We start from the raw sequence: 19,979 nt of genomic DNA, 5'->3' as shown, positions 1-19,979 counted from the left end.
AAATCATTTATTCATTTGTTTTCTTCCCAACATATTTTTAATTGAGCACCTATTATGCATAGTGGAAATAAAGATTAGGTCCTCCTTTTGTTTCTTAAATTTTTTACTGAGTGCTTACTATCTGTGGGGAAGATGCAAGAGTGGCCATTCATTTATTAGTACAGCAAATATTTATTGAGTATCTCCTTCTAAAGGTCAGGGAGATAAGGACTGGCATGAAGGAGATAAGGATCACATACACATATGTGTGTGAGGTGCTGGAGATCAAACCCAAGACCTCACACATGCTGGGCAAGCCCTCTACCACTGAGCTACCTCCCAGCCCTATTCAACATATACCAACAGGAATTTAAGAGTGCCACTTATTCTTTGGTATGATAAATTTATTGAGCATTTACTATATGCCAGGCACTGTTCCAAGCTCTGGGAATAGATTTTATGAGCGAACAGTCTCAGCCTTTGTGAAGTTTATATTCTTATGCAGTAATTTTTCAATATTTCCTAACTGCAATCTACAGCAGGAAAGCCATTTTACATTGAGACCCAGGACACCTATTCAATGAAATTATATCTACATATACTAGAAACAGAATTTTCACGTATCCTTTCTATGTGCCAAACATACTGGCATCTTTTTCTCTCCTGTACTGTTCTAATGAGCTACAAAAGAAATCCGGCCAGAGCCCACTGAATCTGTAGTTCTCAACCGCCCAACCTTGGCTGCACGTTAGAATCACTGGAAGGCTTTTAAGAATCCCAGTGTTCAGGTCCCACACAGATGGGTCAAATTGGAATCTCTGGGGCGTACAGGGGTTCAGTGTCTTTTAATGCTCTGCAGGCATGCCAGTGGGCTATTGGGAGGAGAACCTCTGCATTAAACTGATTCAGAATTTCAAATGCATTGATTGGCACTACTTGATAAACATTGTTCTGTGGCATAAAGCTGATAGCTTTCTTTCTTTTCTTTCTTTCTTTCTTTCTTTCTTTCTTTCTTTCTTTCTTTCTTTCTTTCTTTCTTTTACTTGATAAACCTTGTTCTATGGCATAAAGCTGATAGCTTTCCTTCCTTCCTCCCTCCCTCCCTCTCTGTCTCTCTCTCTCTTTGTTTCTTTCTCTCTCTCTCTCTCTTTCTCTCCCTCCCCCTCTCTCTTTCTCTCTCTCTCTCTCTCTTTCTTTCTTTCTTTCTTTCTTTCTTTCCACCAGGGATGATTGAATGATTGATTGAACCTCGGGGTGCTTAACCACTTAGCCACATCCCCAATCCTTTTAAAAATCTTATTTAGAGACAGGGTCACACTATGTTGCTTAGGGCCTCACTAAGTTGCTGAGGCTGGCTTTGAACTCTTGATTCTCCTGTCTCAGCCTCCCTAGCTGCTGGGATTACAGGCATACACCAGGCACCCCACAGAGCTGATAAAGCTGAGTGACGGGTACTTGGGGTCCATCAACCATTCTCTCTACTTTAAAATATGATTGAGAAGTTCTAGAATGAGGGTGATGAGAAACACTTCATGGGTGAAGGGAAGGCTGGGCAGAATGATCGGAGTTGTGACAGGGGAAGCCAAAGGGCCCGAGGCACCCAGAGGAGATGCCTCACCCAGCCAGGACCCTCAGGGAACGCTCCTCAGAGAAGGGACCTCTCAGGGAGCTGAAATCTAAAGGTAAATAGGAGCTGGCTGTTCAAATTACGAGCTGTGTGACTTCAGACAAGTGATTGAACCTCTCTGTGTGGTAGACTCTGCCTCAGTTCCTGTCTATATAAATGGGGGTCACAACAGGTCCTGCTTTATGGAGCAGTTGTGAGGGGTTTTTTGTTTTGTTTAGTCCTGTTTTTCAGTACTGGGGATTGAATCCAGAGGCACTTTACCACTGAACTACATCCTCATCACTTTTTATTTTAAGAAAGGGTCTTGTTAAGTTGCTGAGGCTGACCTCAAATTGTATTACTCCTGTTTCAGCCTCCCAAGAGGCTGGGATTACAAGCGTTCGCCACCATGCCCAGGTGTTGTGAGGTTTTGTTTTTTTTTGTTTTTTTTTTGGGGGGGGGGCGCTGGGGATTGAACCCAGGGCCTTGTGCTTACAAACCAAGCACTCTACCGACTGAGCTATCTCCCCAGCCCCCTGTTGTGAGGTTTTAAAGCTTTAGTATACATAAAAGAATTCTGGACAGCACCTGATATGTAAGGGTTCAATGAACATTAGCTTTTCTACTTTTTTTTTTTTCCTTTTTGCAGTGCTGAGCATGGAGCCCAGAGTCATGAACATACAAAGCAAGCGCTCTATCCCTGAGCTGTATCCCCACCCCAAGCACCAACTGTCCCGAGTGGGCCTCAAAGAGGGTGCTGAGGTAGGACCTGCTTCAGAGCAATGATTCTCAAAGTGGGGTCCCCAGACCCACAGCATCACATCTGGAAACCTGTCAGAAAAATGAATTCCTGCACTTCGTTCCAAAGTGCCTAAATCAGAAGTTCTGAAGTGAGGCCCAGAAATCCATATTTTAACGATGCCTCCATTTAAGTTTGAAAACTACCTCTGCAGACCCATTTGCCACATGACCAAGTCACTGAATGATCCAGGCAACAAAAGTTCTGCAGCCAAGTTCTTCCAATGTCTGTAGCAACGTCATGTTGCACAGGATAGTTTCCACAGCCCTCGAAAGTCCCCTCGCCCACTAAGTTCTTTCCACCTGACCTCCCTGGGGACGTGATTCATAATCCCTCCATCAGGCTGGCTTACTAAAATGTTCCTTTTGCCTGGTTTCACATTATAGGTGAAAAGCATACTCAAATATTTAAGATTTTTTATAACCAAATGCATAGGCTTCCCCATCAACTCTGCTTTCTAACTCCTTTGTGTTATTTTAAATTGCTATATGGATTTGCTCATTTAAATTCGACTACATGCATAAATTGATATAAGCTGCTATAAGGAATTCATCCAGCTGAGAATAGTTATAGAAAGGTGCAAAAAAGAAGGGATCAGGGCTGGCACTCAGTGCTAAAGCACTTGCCTGGCACATGTGAGGCCCTGGGTTTCAGCCTTAGAATCACATTAAAAAAATTTGTTTTTAAAAAAGGGACAAATCTTTTGTCTGCTTTGAACATCAGTGAATACTCAAGATATGCAAGGTGTCTGAGATTTGAAAGCTAGTTCAAATATGCATTTGATTGGGCTGGTTAGTAAATCTGCAAATCTAGGCAGAGAACTCCAGTGCAATTCATTGGGAGAGGGAAATCCCACCGGCAAGAACCTTCTCACTTTCAAAGAGAAGCAGACCCAGGGAATAAAATTCATTTTACACTCAAAGGCTGAGTCCACCTTCGTGAAAAATTAAAGAATGAGCCGGGAGCAGTGGTGTACATCTGTCATCCCAGCAGCTCAGGAGGCTGAGGCAGGAGGATCCTGAGTTCAAAGGCAGCCTTAGCAACTTAGCGAGGCCCTAAGCAACTCTGTGAGACCCTGTCTCTAAGTAAAAGATAAGAAGGGCTGGGGATGCGGCTCAGTGGTTACACACCCCTGGGTTCAATCGCTGGTATCAAAATAAATAAATAAATAATTTAATTAAATTAAAGAATGAAAATCTTAGTCACATGCCCCAAAGGTGTTTTTAAAACCTTGAGAAAAGGCCATGGACACAAGAGCTTTTGAGAATACACAGCAACAGACTGTGTTTTACCCTTTCCTGAAAAGGGTAAAGGAAGTCTTGGAACTCTAGGGCGCTCTACCGCTGAGCTGCAGTGGTCCAAGACAGGGTCTTGCTAAGCTGCCCAGGCTGACCTTGAACTTGGGATCCTCTTGCTTCAGCATCCTGAGTCACTGAGATTACAAGTGGGTGCCACTGTACCCAGCAGGAAGTTAAGACTTCTAATCACTCCAATTTTTGTCATGAAAATTAATTTCCGGGTAGTCTGTGGCTTCACAAGCACCTGCGAAGCATTGTGACCACAACCTTGAGATTGCACGTTTGTTATAGGAAATGGCCTTGGGTAAATGTTTGTTGTACAGAATTTTGGCTGCTCCTTTAATGCTGTTAACTTTGTGTGACACATGAGGTTCTATTTTCCCATTGGCAGTGTGTTTAATTAACTCACTGTGGCACCCTGTTAAATTGACTGAACCAGAACAAAACTTGTGAAAACCCTTGCCTATGTTAGGAAAGGATCTGGAGACCTTTCTGGCAATGCATTTTAGAAGCAAAATAAATGAATAAATCTGATCCATTTGTTTTAAAACACTAGGCAATTTTTTTTTTCTTCTATGGACTCAAAGTATGGAAATCTGTCCCATGTGCTGAACTTTCCAGATACTGCCAAATGCCTGTGGCAAAACAGAATGTGATTAATTGCCCATTTGGGCACCTTGATTTTTGACCAAATTGGGTTTTGGCAGATTGCATTTGGGGTCTCAGACTGGAGGAAATGAAAATGAAGTCAAGTCAATTTCAGAAATTCCAGAAGGATTTTGGAAGGTAGGCAGACTGAGATTAGATGAGGTCTGAATGGCTGGTAAGGCCATCACAGATAAGGAAAAGGGAGCTGGAAACTAACTCAGGCAAATGACCCAAACTCAGCTTCCTGCCCACCTCACCCACCCCTGGTCCTTACCATTATTGTGCCCCTCACAGAGCAGCTGCAGGAACCGGAACAGGTCTTGTGTGAATTCATCATCAGCCATGACCTTCTCTCCTGGGTGGAAGGGAGAGGGCAGGACCCACAAGGGGTCAGATGAAGCCAGGACACAGCACGTCCATGCACACAACCCATGCACACTGCATACACATGCGCAAAGCCTGGGGGTGCTGGGAGCTGCAGCCACTACTTTAAAGACACTGTAAGGGTCATAGGCATCCATGACACCAAGGGTCTTGACCTCAGAGTCCACGACATCAGCAGATGGAGACTTGAGAGACCCTAAGTCATGAAGCTTGGGTCTCAAGTGTCTTTCTATAGCATCAGTATCCCTCTGATGTCACTACTTGAGTGACACCTTGGAGGGTCTGCTGACTCCAGAGACAGCAGAGGTAATACCTCAGGCAGCAGGTATTACCCTCTGTCCCCTTCCAGACTGCAGGGGTTAATGGATTATGGGGGTTGGGGTCATTTCCACACAACAGCTGGGAGCAGGGGAAAACTGGGCTGGGATAGGCGATAGGGAATGAAAGCCAGGCGATTGGCCCAGATGCCTCAAAAGTAGCCAATCCGGGAGAAGCAGAGGGGAGGTGTGTAAACACGGTCCAATCCGAACGGGCATCTGAAAGATGGTGGGCTACAAGGGAGGAGGCTGAACCGTGAAAGGGTCAAGGGGAGCAGGCGCAAGAGGAGGCAGGCGCAAACCAATCAGAGTGGATGCTGGAAGCAACCCAAGGGGTTGGTGGATGGGAGAATTGTTGACCGACCAAGCTGGGGTCGGGACGCAGAGAGCAGAGAAGGTAGGAGCAGGGTCACCCCACCCCGGGACTGCGAATCTGGGTCTGGAAGTCCGACAATGCCCAGCTAGAAAAGGATCTTTGCTGTCTTCTCAAACTTCTATTTTACGTATGGAGAAACAGACTTAGGGAAGATGAAGAGGCTTGTCCCCAGCCCTATGTGTTGTCGGTGACTAACCAGGGCCCTGAATCTTGGTCTCTGAACTCCTTATCTCAAGACTTTCCTCGGCCATGGCACCCCTACCTCCCTGTATGTCCCAGATCCTCAGTCCCCAAGTGGAGAGGGCAGCTGGGTTAGAAGGGAGGCAGCAGCACGCAAGGGGCGGGCGGGGGGAATTACCGTTCTGGCGATTGATGACTGGGGCAGCCAACAGGATGGGAGGAGGAAGCAGGAGAAAAGAGGGAAAAAGAAAGACGGAGACGGACGGCCAAACAGTGATACGGTCACGGACAAAGACAGACACACAGAAACAGCCCGCAGAGAGAAGGAGCCAGGAGAGGACAGAAGGAAGCAGATGAGCAAGTAAGAGAGGAAATGAGGGTCAAAGCCCAGGGAAGGAAGAAGAGCGGGGAGAGAGAGAAAGAGAAAGAGAGAGAGAGAGAGAGAGAGAAGGAAGAAGGGGGGGGGAGACAGACAGACAGAGACAGAGAGGGGACAGGCGGAGATGGAGAGGCAGGAGGCGAGGGTCGAGGAAAGGTTAGACACGTCAAAACACAGCAAAGAGGAGACTCCATTAACCCGGATTAGGGACATTAATGAGAGAACAGCAACCAGGGCGTGAGACTTGGGGCACGTATAAGGCGGGCTGTGTGGCGATGGGTGAGAACACAGGACAGAATGACACCCAGGGGTGGGGACCATGGGGGACAACCCTGCAAGAATGGGAGCCAGGATGGGACCACCACAGAGAGGGACGCAGGGGAGGTCTCAGGAAGGGGTGTCTTGGAGGAAGGACACTCTGGGCGGTGGCTGTGGACGGGGAGGTGGATCCTGAAGGAAGATTTCCCAGGGACAGGGAAGCCCAGGAGAGGGTCTCACCAGTTCCGTCCTCGTTCACCATGCCCAGCCCCTCCGCCTTGTTCTGTCTCTCGAAGGCATTGAGATCCAGGACACTGAGGAAAGGAAGGACGATGGGAGAGTGTGACAAGGCCTCTTCCCTGACGCTGCGTCCCCTTGAGCTCTCCACATCCAGAAGGTCCACTTCCTGGAATCTACACCACCACTCATTCCCCTTCCCAGAGTCGGTTTTTGGGTACCAGAGATTGAAGCCAGGGCTGCTCTACCACTGAGCTACATCCTCAGCTCTTTTATTTATTTTGGGACAGAGTCCCCCCCCCCAACCCCCAAGTTGCTCAGGCTATCCTTGAACTTGTGATCCTCCTGCCTCAGCCTCCTCAGGGGCACATCTGGGGTTACAGACATGCATCCGTGCACCCTGCAATTCAGCTCATTCTTTGGGTTTTCATTAGTTCATTATAGATATACATAATATTGGGATTCATTTTGACATCATTATACAAGCATGGAATATAACTGCTCCAATTCAGTCTCCAGTTCTTCCCCTGTTCCCTGTCCTCTATTCTACTGATCTTTCTTCTATTTATTTGCAGTTTTTAAAATTAGCACCTCATGGGTATACATGAAGGTGAAGTTCACTGCAGTATTCACACGTGCACACGGCAAGGTTTGGTCAGATCCACTCCACCATCCTTCCCTCCTCCCATCCCCCTCCCTCTCCCTCAATCTCCTTTCTCAACTCCGCTGATCTCTCTTCTGTTTTCATGGGATTCCCTCTCCCTTTTTTTCTTTCTCCTTTTTGCCCTTATTTTGGTCTAACTTCTGGCCAGGAGAGAAAACATTTGATCCTTGACTTTTTGGGTTTGGCTTATTTCACTTAGCATGATGTTTTCTAGTACCATCCATTTACTAGCAAATGTCATAATGTAATTCTTCTTATGGCTGAGTGAACTCCATCGTGTGTGTGTGTGTGTGTGTGTGTGTGTGTGTGACATTTTCTTTATCCATTTGTCTATGGACAAGCACCTAGGCTGGTTCCACAGCTTGGCTATTGTGAATTGCACTGCTATCCACATTGGTGTGTCTGTGTGCTTATAATATTCATTCTTTCTCTATATATATTTTTTGCAGGGGTGGGTACTGGGGATTGCGGGGGTGGGGTTAAGCCCCGGGATGCTTAACCACTGAGCCACATCCCCAGTCCATTTTTAATTTTTTATTTTGAGACACAGTCTCACAAAGTTGCTGAGTCCAGCTTTGAACTTTCGATCCTCCTACCTCAGCCTCTTGAGTTGCTGGGATTATAGGTGTGTACCACCACACCTGGCTAGCACTCATTCTTTTTCTTTTTTTCTTTTTGTGGTACCAGGAATTGAACCCAGGACCTTGTGCATGCAAAGCAATCACTCTACCAACTGAGCTATTTCCCAGGCCCCTAGCATTCATTCTTAAAGCCAGTTACATTCTGCCTTGTACCACATTAAATTTTAAAATATTTTTTAGTGTAGATGAATAAAATACTTTTATTTATTTATTTATTTATTTATTTATTTATTTATTTATTTATTTATATGTGCTGCTGAGGATCAAACCCAGTGCCTCTCACATGCAAGACGAGCACTCTACCACTGAGCCGCGACACAGACCCTCCACGTTAATTCTTCATTAATTCCCTGCATTGAGCTACTATGAATGGGTCTATTTTTCCTGAACCAAAAGAACAGAACCAGACCTGGGTGTAGCACTGGGAGGAAGGGCGCAGCCACACCCACAGCTGAACTAGACCATGGACTCTGGGCCTCACCTGCATGTTTGCATCAGCGCCTGGATACTCTGGAAGAAGCCAACTTCCTTCTTGTCCTTCAGATAATCCAGCATTTTCTGTAGAGGGAGCAGCAGGGGAGGGGAGTCTGGGGGTCACATGGGAAACTCCCTCCCCTCTTAGCTCTCCTCCCAAGTTCCTGCGCCCTGGTTACCTGCTGCACCTCAGCATTGCCTCCATTGAGGATGGAGATGCCCAGCTTCAGGGTGGAGGACACCATGGCACCTGTCTCTCCTGGAGGGAGTGGAGGTGGGGCAAAAGATGGTCCACCTGGCTTGGGGGCACCACCCACCAGAAAACACCGTCCCAGGGATGTGAGAGCAGGGGTGGAGGTGTGTGCCAAGCAAGGCAGGGGCGATCATGACCAGAGGACAGGTGGGGAAAATCACAAGGCGAGTGTGCAGGGGGGACTTGGAAGGGTGGGCACCAATCCTAGGCACACCATGATGGCAAAGCGAGCGTGCTGGGTTCACAGGAAACTGGGCGCTGCAGAGAGTGAGGACGGGGAGGGGTGAGCCGCAAGCAGCTGCTGCAGGCCAGCACCTTTGCAGGCGCTGATCATCTGCAGCACCATCTCGGCAGCACCCCGGTTGTGCAGGCGCGACTGCTGGTACAGCAGCCTCTGCTTTTCCATCTCTTTCTCCTGGGGCAGAGAGCAGACAGGGGGCGGAGTGAGTCCGGGCTCCCTGGCCCAGCCCTTCCCCTCCCGCCCCCGCCTCACCTCTGCTCTCTCTGCTCCAGCCACACCCACAAACTCATTCCTGCAACCATGAGCTCCTGCGCCCCTGGGAGCTTGGGACCCCGCTTGTCTCCTACACCTAGCCCAGGGCTGGGCATTGGGCAAGGTCTACATGAATCAGGGCTGGACACGGAGAGCCTAAGCCTGGGCCCACGGACCGCAGAAGAGGCAGTGGATAGAGTCCAGGGCATCTGTGAACTTGGATGTGGACAAAAGCCACAGGTCCGTGTTTAGCACCCTCTGAGGGAAATGCAGCCTTTCTTCCCATTACAGAGGAGGCCACTGATCACAGTAGTATTAGCAGAACCCATGACTTTGTCACCAAGAAGAATCGCAGATGTTTCTGCGTCGCATCTTTGTTGCTACAGACACCTTGAAACGTCACTTAATGCTCATCACTACTTCTCAAGTACAGTAGCTATGGGACCCGCTTCTAGATGTTGTCATTGGAAGGATGAATAAAGAAATGTGAGGGCTGGGGAGATAGCTAAGTTGGTAGAGCGCTTGCCTTGTAAGCACAAGGCCCTGGGTTCGATCCCCAGCACCCAAAAAAAAAAAAAAAAAAAAAAAAAGTGTGTGTATTATAGAGTCACAACCTTAATTTTCAATTATTTGGTAAACATTTCGTATTTGTTCCCTCTGCTATGTTTATTTTACACTGATCCTCCTGCCTCAGCCTCCCGAGCTGCTGGGTGACAGGAGGTGCCACTGCGCCTGGCTAGTTTACACACTTAAAAACATGATTTTAAGGATGGTTTTGCCAGGTGCAAGAAGGGACCCTGATACAAGAAAGGTTAAGAGCCTGAAGCAAATGTTGATGGATCAGCTGGCTGCGTGGCGACTCCCTTGTTCTCTCCGTCTGGCTTTTGCGTATGTTCTTCCCTCTGCCTGGAACACCTTCCTCCTACACTTCCCTGGCATGTCCCTTTCATCCTTCTGCTTGGTCAGCACCACCCTGACGCCCTCCCCCAGGCTGGGTGGAGCACTTGCTTGGGCTGCTGTGCACCCTGAGCTGCGCCCGCCCCCCACCTCTGCTCCATGATAAATACCCTGCACATTACTCTTGGTTGATGTTTCCGTCTCCCCAGTGGGTTGACTTGTCACTGCTCTGTGATCACATGCTGAATGAATGGGAGTTGAGTGAAGCCAGGATCCCCCAGTCTTCCCTCTAGGACCTCCTGGTCCCACCTACCTCAAAGGACACCTCCACCTCCTCTTCCTCGGCTTCACCGTTCTCCCCTCCCTCCTCCAGGTGGCAGCTCTGGGAAGGGGACATCAGTTAAGGGGTGATGAGAGGAGAAACCCCCATCCACCCCGAGTCCTTTGAGTGTACAGGCATTGCAGCTGGGGAGAAGGGAACCTGCCCTTGGGTGGGGCAGGACCTCACCTTTGCCATGATATCCGCATATGCCATGTACAGGTAATCCTCGTCCAGTTTGCTGAGGAAGCAAGCAAGGAGGTGGTCAGGGCCCAGTGGAGAGGACCACTATTATTTTTGGGGGGGTCCCAAGGATTGAACTCAGGGGCACTTAACCACTGAGCCACATCCCCAGTCCTATTTTGTATTTTATTTAGAGACAGGGGCTTGCTGAGTTGCTTAGGGCCTCACTTTTGCTGAGGCTGGCCTTGAACTCCCAATCCTCCTGCCTTAGCCTCCTGAGCCACCAGGATATCAGGTGTGCGCCACTGTGCCTGGCTAGGTCTCCCATTCTTATAACAGCTCCTATTTTCCTCTGGAGAGAGGACACCCTCCATGCCCAGCTGTGTGGTGAAGGTGGGTGGACTGTCCATTGCAGGGTGGCATGTGATGAAGGCAGAGCTGATTTGTACTTTCTATCTGCTTGGCCACCATCGTAGGTAAGAGATGGTCCTGGGTCCATGCTGGCCCAGTGGAATTCTTCTGGGGGGTTTACTGGCGTCCCTTCCCACTGGGGCTGCTAAAGTGGAGTGATGGAAGGCTGGAGCTTCTGGGGCCATCTTGTCACCTGTTGGTTCTTTCCACCTTCTCCATCCATCTCCTCTACAACAGCCAACATGCAGGGAGGGTTTACTTTGTGCTAGTCCCGGTTCTAAGTGCTTTGTAGATATTAAACAAGCCTCACGGGGATCCACAGCTAGGCATATTACTAGCCCTGTTTTACAGATGAGGGAACTGAAACACAAAGATCTTTCTTGGTCAAGGTCACACCATTTGCACTGGGATTCAACTTGCATAGTCCAACTCCAGAGTCACGACTCTCCTACAGGATGGAGAACAGGACTTCCCAGTGTCCCTTGCAACCAGCGGTGGCCTGATGTCAGATTGCTGGCCAATGAGATAGGTGCAGAAGTCAGAGACAGCTTGGGTTGCTGGATTAAAAAGACCTGAAGTCTTGCTTAGAGGAAAAAAGCCTTTCCCTTTCTTTCTGTCTGGCCTGTGGTTGTGATGCACGGAAGTGCAGCATCTATCTTGTGACCGTAAGACACAAGCTAAGAATGGCAGAGCAGGAAGTGGGAAAGAGCCTGGGTCCTTGTCAGTGTCACTGGGCCACTGCCCAGCCCCTGACTGTCCTGCTGCTTCTGACCTCACGCTGTATGAGAAAAATAAATCTCTATGCCTCCATTTCCTCACCCACAGAAAGGAGTTAGTAATAGTGCCTATCTCTTAGTATGAAGAATAAGTGAACAAACATGCGTGCGCGCGCACACACACATACACACAGAGCAAGTGCTCAGCCCGATGCCCGATACATAATAAGCACTTCATAAATGCTGCCTACTCTTCCTGCCATCACTACTAGCAGCAGCAGCCTTGTTCCTGTGTATTCCTAAAACTGTCATTAGCCTTCCAGTGAATTAGGAAAAGCCACCACTGCCATCCGTCGGAAGTTGTCACTTTCATAACATCCAGATTTTGTTCAAGCAAGACATTTTCCTCTAGGAAAGTCTAGCAAATCCACATTGTCTGTGATGTGAACTGTCAGATGAGATGATCTTGGGACAAGTTCACCTTGCACAGTGGGAGAGGGTGGCCCTTCCTATCCTACCAAAGTGACACTAAAAGGTCAGATTTCGGGTCTCTTTCACAGGACATGGCATGTGGCTGTGATGCCTGGTAGTGCAGCATCCATCTTGTGACCATAGGACACAAGTTTTCGGTTACTCCATTTTAGCAGGCCCAGTGGGAAGGGAGCTCAAGTGACTTCCAGGTGGGGGCCGTTCCTGAAGCTGGGAAGGGTCCTCACCTCTTTTCAGTCAGGGCCGTGCGACTGAAGTGCAGGACCAGCTGGTGCAGGGGATCTGGCTTCTTCTCCTCCACTTCTTCCTCCTCCTCCTCTTGCTCCCCAGCTCTCTGGGGGAGGAAGAGGGTTTGGGTTTGGGGGAGGGATTTCTAGGGTCCTCTCCAGTCTCCCCCCATAGCCCTGCTGGTCTGGAGTTTGTTTTTGTTTCTCTTCTCTCATATCCTACACCCTGTTTCTACCCAATCCAGGGGCTCCTATTTTTATACCCCTCAATGTGGAGGGTTCCCCTAGACTTATCCAACCCTGCTCCCACACCCCAGCAGGCCTCAGCTCACTGAAAGGTCATCTATCATGCGGTCCTCAAAACTGTGGTCCTCAGTCAGGATCCAGGCGGCCTTGTAGCTCTCCAGGAACATGTTACATGCCCGGTGCCTGCCAGAGCAAAGGTCTGAGTGTCACGGAGACCTGCCTTTCTCTGTCTCAGACCCTGAACCCCCATGCGTCTGCCACCTCCCACCATTCCCAAAACCCACGGGTTGGCACTCTATCCTCCAGACACCTCAGCCATCTTTGCTCCCCTGGAGCGTCCCCTCCTCCCCCAGGGTCTTACGTGGGAAGGTTGTACAGGGGCGTCATGCGGAAGCAGGCCACCACGGCCCTCCGGCGCTGCTTGGATAACAGCTTGTGCCAGACAGCCTTCTTGGACTTGTAGGGGTGCTCAGTCTGCGGGGAGGGGCAGTTGGTCGTGACCTTGCCCCTGGCCAGGTTCCCTCCCCCAGCCCCAAGGCGTAGGTCGGAAGCACTCGGAGGGACCACCTTGGCTTCACCAACAGTTAAGGTTCCAGCTCTGCCTCCAGACCTAAACTTTCATCCTTGGGGCGAGGTCTCCTGGAGGGCGAAGTTCTGTTCCCTCCAACCCCACCGTCGGGCTCCCAGGTGCGAGAGGAAGCCCCAGGTCCCTCCTGCAGATCCCAGTTTCCATTCTAGGCCTCCTCGCCTTCCTCTCCAAGCTCACGGGGTCTCTGCCACCTACGCGATTTACCGCAGGCCCCGCCCACTGACTTAGGCCAGCCCTAGGCCCCGCCCACAGGCCTGCAGCTCGGCCACTCAGCAGTAACCCTCGGGCCCCACCCACCTGGTCCAGGTGGTAGAGCACTGCAGACACTTCCTGGACTCTGCGCACGATTTTCTCCGGATCGTCGGCATCCTCCTCGCGGCCCGGGAGGCCGCGGTACAGGGCCATCTGCCAGCGCAGAGACGGGGAGCCTTCGACCTGCGGGGAGCAAGGAGGGCCAGCGTGAGGGCAGCTCCCACGCCCGCTCACTCCTTGCTCTGCCCAGCCTCTCTGACGGCGCTCCCCGCAGGGGCGGCCTTCGGCGGCCCGGTCCCCTCTCCACACTGCCTGCCTTCCATTGGGCGAGTGCCTGTTAAGGTCCTGCGGTGCCTGGTACACAGTAAGCGCTCAAGCTTTGGCTATCTTCGCGGTTGATCTTCTGACCGACCCTTTTCGTGGCTGGGAGGGAGGCTTACCTTTCCCTGAAGGTTGAGGTTGTTTTGCAGGAACTCCCGGACCTCCTCATCTGTGTCTTTCTGGGAAGACATGGCCCGCTGGGTCACTCTGGAGGTCCCAGCCTCCTCCCACACCTCTTCCCCTTCTAGGCCCGCCACCCCAGGACCTGGCGAGAGGTTTGTGTGGGAGGACCCTGGGAGAAACTGAGAGGACCTGAAGGTGGGCAGCGGTCAGAGATGTGTCCTAAAAGGACAAGGGGGGCCCGGGGGCACTTTGAAGGGACAGTAAGGATTAGAGGGGCCTTATGGAAGGTACAAGAGGATGGAAAGGGTGACAAGAGAATATCACTGAAGGTCAAATAAGGCCAAAGAGGGGCTGGGGGTGGGGAACAGGAGGGCTAGGCTGTGGTGGGCAGTTTTTGGAGGTCACTAAAGGGAAGGGAACTGGCAAGACCAATAGAGGTCATAGGGGATTAAGCAGGTCACTTAAGTCACTGGTTAAACAGGGACCAAAGGAGGAGCCCGCAGGATGGGGGTTACTTCTGGTCCCAAGAGGGGGGGTCCTGAGGACCAATGTGAGAGATGACAGGGACCTGGAGGCCTCTCTGTCCTGGTAGGACTCAGTAGGTCCTAGAAGGAGCTTGAAGTCCTGAGGGAAGGGGATTTGTGATACTAGAGGGGACATCAGTGGTTTTCAGGCCCAGGAGTGGGAACCAGTAAGTTGCCAGGGGCTTAGCAGGATCCTGGGGGGAAGGTTATAGGGGTCTTGGGGCAGAATCCTAGGAGGCCTTCTTAGGGTTCCTGAGGCTGAAAAGAACTGGGAGGATTGTCCTTTCTGTCCCATACAAGGGGTGACTGAGGCCTCCCTGGGGTTCTGGAAGGCTCAAGAGGTTCCAGGGGCTGGGTCTCTTGATCCCTAGGAAATCTGAGTCTGCAGAGGTTTGAGTGTAGTCCTGGGGAAGAGACCATTAGGAAACTGGGGGCCAAGTGGGGTCACAGGAGCTCACTGGGCCCCTGAGAGTTCTTGGGGGCTCAGTTTGGGTTTCAACAGAGTCTAAGTCGAGGAATCAGCAGGGACCTGAAGGCAAAAGGAAGTAGCTAGAGGGCTCAGTGGAAATCCAGATGTTCACTCCTGAGCAGTGCAGGCGAGGGCAAGGGTCATGAGAAGTTCACTGGGTCCCAAAGGACTGGAAAGGGTCTTGGTAGTCTTGGTAGAGGGTGCAGACTAGTCTCAAAGAGGCTTGTGGTATCTCAGGGGATACTCAGGGTCTCAGCAGATTTTGGTAGGGTTCTTCAGAACTCATTAGAGTCCCAGGGGTCTTTAGAGCTTCCTAATCAGGGTGCTTAAGTCTTTGGGGCCCTGGAAGTATCTAGAGTGGGGTCCTCAGCATCCTGGGGGAGGGGGAGGGACATCCCAGATGACTCAGTGAGTATTCAGGGTCCTGGAAGAGGGCTTAGTGGGGTTCCCAGGGGTTCCATAGGATCCTGGGAGTTCACTAGGGCCCTAGGGGCTCTGTGGGGTGCTGGGGGGCGCTAGACAAGCACCAGGGCATAGCGGGCTTTGGCCAGCACAATGAGGTCCTGGTCAGTGGGAGCACACATGTTCAGGCCGATGGGCAGCATCTTCTTGAGTGTGGCCACGATCAGCGATGTCTGCACGGAGTACCGGTCCCCCCGGCGCTTCTTCTTGGTGCGTTCCTGATCGGAGCCACCCGACTGTGGGGACAGAGGGCTCAGTCCCAGCCCAGCTCCCTGCCCCAGCCCCAACTGTGGCCACTGTCCACATTCCAGCCCCCACCCTTGATGGCAGGCACCCCTCTGTGACTTCAGAGCACACCTCGTTCCCAACCCAACCTTGCTGATCTTGCACCTCAGACTCTAGCCATGAGCACAGACCCTCCCAGACCCAAGCCCACACCCCACATTCCCAACTTCTAATCCCAGCCCTTCCAGAGTGTTCCAGATTCTGGGCCTTCTCCAACTTCTGGTGTTCCTCCCCAGGGATCCTCTAAGATGTCCCAGTAAATCCCCCCACTCGGCCACATGTACAACCCCCCACTTCAGATCCCGAGACTGAGTTCCCAAGGTGAAATAAAGATGCAGACCCACCAGGAGTCCCAAGAGACAAGAAAAGTTGAAAGACAAAGAGACACTGAGACTGAGATGAACAAGGAGATGAGGGACAGAAGATGCAAGAGAGATCCAGAAATATCTGGAAGCAGAAACACGGGGCACAGAGTCCCACAGCCGTGTTCTGGAGCCTTGGGTGCAGAACCTGACCAGGGCCACCCCAGTCATGCCAGTGAGAAGCTCCAAGGACAAGCCAGAGCCACATCCACGCTGACTGGCAATATCGAGCATGACCCAAGTGCCAGGCACTGCTGAAGGGCACACATGCATTTCACGGAGGCCTCACAGAGCCCAGAGGCTGGGGGCCACTGGCTGGATGCCACCAGAGGCTCGAAAAAGTGATACTTGGCCAAAGTCACACAACTAACTACCAACACAGGATTCTAACCCAAGTCTGTCTGAGTCCAGAGCCCAAGCCTTCCACCACTGCACAGAGTGCCGCCTGGCCAACCATGCGCCTCACCAACCCCGGTCCCCTGACCTCAGCCCATAATGCTTTGGGGAAAGCTGAAGGCTGCTTTTTTTTTTTTTTTTTTTTTTGGTAACAAAAACCAAAAAAAAAAGAAAAAAAAATTTTTTTTTCCAACAAATTGCCAAAAGCTGAGAATTGGGAAGGAAATGGGTGGCTGGGCGGAGGAAGGGAAGGACGGGAACTGGGAGCTAAGAGGGTAGGGAACAGGAGCAGGGGCTTCTGGAGGGGTTGGGGTTTGGGGAGGGAGGTCTTAGCCAAGAGCCATGCGGAAGGTCCCAGATGTGGGGCTGACCTGTTCGTCTCCCGCCTGCTCCACCGGGTTGCAGACAGAGACAAGAAGGGTTACCCCAGTCCACAGAGGACCCCAGACCCAACTCCAAGGTGGCAGTCCCCAGGTCCTCTGCCCCCACCCCCGCCAGCCACCCATCCCTTAGCTAGGCATCTCCAGACCCTGGGTGGGGTGGTGGGGCCTGTTCGTGACCCTGAAGTGGCAGTTCTGAGAAGGTGGGGGGAGAAACCAGGGGGACAGGAGATGGGGAGAGGAGGAGGGATATGGAAGGAGATGGGAGGAGGGAGGTGAGGAGGAGGAGGAAGGGGAGGAGGGGGAGGGAGGAGGAGAAGGGGAGGGGAGGGGAGAAGGGGCCAGAGAGCTGCCCTAGGAGCTGCTCTCTGACCAGGACAGGACAGGACAGGACATGCTGGAGGTGAGGACGATCAGGCAGGAAGCCCTGGGGCCGCCCTCCCTCCCTACTGGCCTCCAGACGGGAGCCCTCACCTTGGCCATCTTGCTCTTGTTGTCGGCCGTCAGAAAGGACATGTTGTTGATCTCGTTCTGGACCACAAAGTTCTGCTCCTCGCGCTTAAAGTTCTGGTGGGGGAGGCAGTGGCAGGGATGAGAGAGGGTGAGGAGGGCACCTGTGGAGAGGACAGTGGCGTGGACGGGGACTCACGTGGGATTTGGACCAGTAGATGAAGATCTCGCCCACCATCCTGAACAGCTCCTCTGCGCTGGGATCAGGCTCCGTCAGCCAGTGTGCCCTGGGGCCAGGGGAAGGGGCAGGTGAAGTGGGGGCCAGGATGTCCAGGAAAGGGGACCACCCAGACAGTGCTCAGGAGGACCCGGGGACCAGGAGACATCCAATGGGAGGCCAGGAGCTTCCCAGGGGAACCTGGCCGTTCAGGTGGACGTTTCAAATGTTTGATGACTCTTCATTCCTTTTCTAATTTTTTTCTCTTTCTCTCCCTCTTTACTGAATTACAATCTACACGTAAATAAGCGTCAACTTGGCCAATTATCACAAAGTGAACACGCTGTGTCCACCACCCAAGACAAGAGGTAGGACAGTTCTAGTTCCCAGAAATACCCTCACTCCACCTGTCAGCCTCGTCCCTTTCTTTTCTCCTCGCCTGCCTTCTAGGATACACATGATTTTTTGTCTATTTTTGAACATCACATAAATAGACAATGGGCTATATAGTCTCCCTGCCCCCTTTTGTTTTTCTGGCTTCTTTCAGTCAGGCTGGCTTGTGAGACTCGACCACACTGTTTAATGTCACAACAGTGTGTCCGCTTCCATTGCCATGTGTGTTCTACCATATGAACAGGACACTGCTTATATCCATACTGCCATTCCTAGCAGCCTATCATATCGCAGCACCCACTCACGAGCAGAGAGGGATGTTAGTACCAGAGAATATGGGAGAAGTGTGATGTTAGTAACAGAGAAATCAGAAACCATCTAAATTCCCAACCATAGGAAACCAGTTTAAAAAATCAAACTATATCCAATTGCAGAGAATGCCACTCAATCCCCAGTGGATGCCTGAAACCATGGATAATAACCCAAACTCTCTTATGTGTTGTGTTTACTCCACGACAATCTGATAAGCAAGATGGCTACTAAGTTACTAATGGAGGAGCGCATATACACCTTGGATATGCTGCACCAGGGGAGGGTTCACGTCCTGGGCAGGATGGAGTGGGACAATGGAGATTTCATCACGCTACCCAGAACAGTGTGCAGTTTAAAACTTAGGAGTTATTTCTGGAATTTTCCATTTACATTTTCTAACTGCAGTCAACTGCAGGTAAGCAAAAGCATGTGTAAGTGGGGACCACCAGGTATTCTTCAATGGTGTACTGCCACTTTAAAAAAAAAAAAAGATGGACGCAGTGGGTGGCTGGTGCAGGCCTGTGATCCCAGCAATTGAGGGGTTGAGGAGGCCAGCTTCTGCAACTCAGCCAGGCCTTAAGCAATTTAGTGAGACCCTGCCTCAAAATTAAAAATTAAAAAAGGGCTGAGGATGTAGCTCAGTGTAAAATACCCCTGGGTTCAATCCCAGTAACCAAAAAAAAAAAAAAAAAAAAAAAAAGAGTGTGTGTGTGTGTGTCAGGGTAAAAATGAGCTGCTCAACCTTTTTCTTTGATTAGAAGGACACCATGCCTGTGGAGTCTTCTGGGGTGGGGTGTAGGCACCGAACCTCCTCTTTTTCTCCTTAGACATACAGGGAGAAACAAACTAGAACCAAGCTCACAGATGTGTAAGAAGTGGAGACACTCCTCAGACACAACAGCATGTATATAACTGAAGGTTTCTAGAAGCTCTCTATTCCTAAGAACAGGCTGGGGTAAGCCACTGTTTATTGATCATAATGTTGCTAGTAAAATTAATGGCTAAGTTGAGCAGCAACTGATAACAGTTCAAATTTAATCAATTCTTGGCACTTAGGAAGCGCACATACCACTAGTACCCATTTCTGCTCCCGTGGCAGACAGAACTAGTCAATCAGAAAGCCCTGATGCAACCTTAGAATCTTTTTCAACCAAGATGAAACCTGAGGTCTAAACGTATGTGCTAATCTTGGATTAGGGTGCACCTGGGGTTAATAACCCTTTAAACAGTGCTTCTGATTTTCGGGAGATGTTAGCAATGGTTGACACCCGCACACGTCCTTTTATTAAAGACCTGTCCCTGGGGAAATTAGGCTGACCATAATTGGACTATCTTCCTTTCTTCACTCAGTGACGGACGAAGGCCTGACCATCTTGCCTCACCCCTGTTCGCCACACTGTGGACACAGTGCTGGAGGACGACGTGGGGCTCTAAAGCTGCAGCTGCAACCCTCACGCGCGGTGGCGGGATTCAAGGCGCAGAGGCGGCAAATCCAAGGGCGGGACTTGGGTCCGGGCGTAGGAAGCGGAGGGAGGGGCGGGAGGGGGAGGGCGGCCGGTGGGGACCCGAGGAGCTGAGAGCAGGTCAGGAAGGGAGGGCCAGGGGCGAGGGGAGCCGGAGTCCGGGCAGGCTGGTGACCCGCTGACCTGTTGTTGTCCACGTAGCGGATGAGCAGCGGGTAGAGGGCGTACAGGTCGCGGCAGAGCACGGAGAACTCGTCGCGCACCAGGAGCTCGCTCTCCTCGGCTTCGGCCTTGGCCTCCAGGCGCAGTTGCTCCTCCTCCGCCACCACCTTCCCGGCCCGCTTGCGCAGACGCCCGATGGTGGGGATGAAGTGGGAGCGCAGGAGCTCGGGCCGGGCGCGGCTCACGATGGGCTGGGCGAACACTGCGGGGCGCAGGGGCGGGGGTCACTCGACCTGACCTCTGGCCTCCGACGCTGCCCCTCACCTCCACTCCGAGGCCGATCTG

The 19,979-nt window shown here is 51.2% G+C and overlaps 1 protein-coding gene and 1 long non-coding RNA gene across 6 annotated transcripts in view; one reads left to right on the top strand and one right to left on the bottom strand.

The window, feature by feature from the left end:
• The window catches only part of RYR1 (ryanodine receptor 1), a 119,077-nt gene that overhangs the window by 36,015 nt on the left and 63,083 nt on the right, over positions 1 to 19,979 (bottom strand). Inside the window, exons 67-84 of one of the 4 annotated variants that reach the window (XM_079117384.1) lie at positions 19,656 to 19,896; positions 17,287 to 17,374; positions 17,112 to 17,204; positions 16,629 to 16,643; positions 15,280 to 15,450; positions 13,756 to 13,815; positions 13,361 to 13,498; positions 12,836 to 12,948; positions 12,561 to 12,657; positions 12,229 to 12,335; positions 10,392 to 10,443; positions 10,197 to 10,265; positions 8,809 to 8,908; positions 8,420 to 8,499; positions 8,248 to 8,324; positions 6,465 to 6,538; positions 5,766 to 5,783; positions 4,605 to 4,685 (exon numbers count right to left, since the gene is read on the bottom strand). In XM_079117384.1, coding sequence (XP_078973510.1) covers positions 4,605 to 4,685; positions 5,766 to 5,783; positions 6,465 to 6,538; positions 8,248 to 8,324; positions 8,420 to 8,499; positions 8,809 to 8,908; positions 10,197 to 10,265; positions 10,392 to 10,443; positions 12,229 to 12,335; positions 12,561 to 12,657; positions 12,836 to 12,948; positions 13,361 to 13,498; positions 13,756 to 13,815; positions 15,280 to 15,450; positions 16,629 to 16,643; positions 17,112 to 17,204; positions 17,287 to 17,374; positions 19,656 to 19,896 — 1,674 coding nt within the window. The remainder of the gene's footprint in view (positions 1 to 4,604; positions 4,686 to 5,765; positions 5,784 to 6,464; positions 6,539 to 8,247; positions 8,325 to 8,419; positions 8,500 to 8,808; positions 8,909 to 10,196; positions 10,266 to 10,391; positions 10,444 to 12,228; positions 12,336 to 12,560; positions 12,658 to 12,835; positions 12,949 to 13,360; positions 13,499 to 13,755; positions 13,816 to 15,279; positions 15,451 to 16,628; positions 16,644 to 17,111; positions 17,205 to 17,286; positions 17,375 to 19,655; positions 19,897 to 19,979) is intronic. The other 3 variants (XM_079117386.1, XM_079117385.1, XM_079117387.1) reach the window with 3 other exon arrangements.
• Positions 4,701 to 19,607, top strand: LOC306647846. 2 transcript variants are annotated; one of them, XR_013760188.1, is made up of 4 exons: positions 4,701 to 5,428; positions 17,614 to 17,672; positions 18,837 to 18,964; positions 19,360 to 19,607. It is a non-coding gene; the product is annotated as an uncharacterized lncRNA (long non-coding RNA). The 2 variants fall into 2 exon arrangements; XR_013760189.1 differs by lacking the exon at positions 4,701 to 5,428 and adding an exon at positions 13,512 to 13,679 and having other exon boundaries at positions 19,360 to 19,606.

The sequence above is a fragment of the Sciurus vulgaris genome, assembly GCF_902686455.1.
Source record: "Sciurus vulgaris genome assembly, chromosome: 17".
In the NCBI taxonomy this organism is placed as follows: domain Eukaryota; kingdom Metazoa; phylum Chordata; class Mammalia; order Rodentia; family Sciuridae; genus Sciurus; species Sciurus vulgaris.
This window is presented reverse-complemented; position numbering and strand designations above follow the sequence as displayed.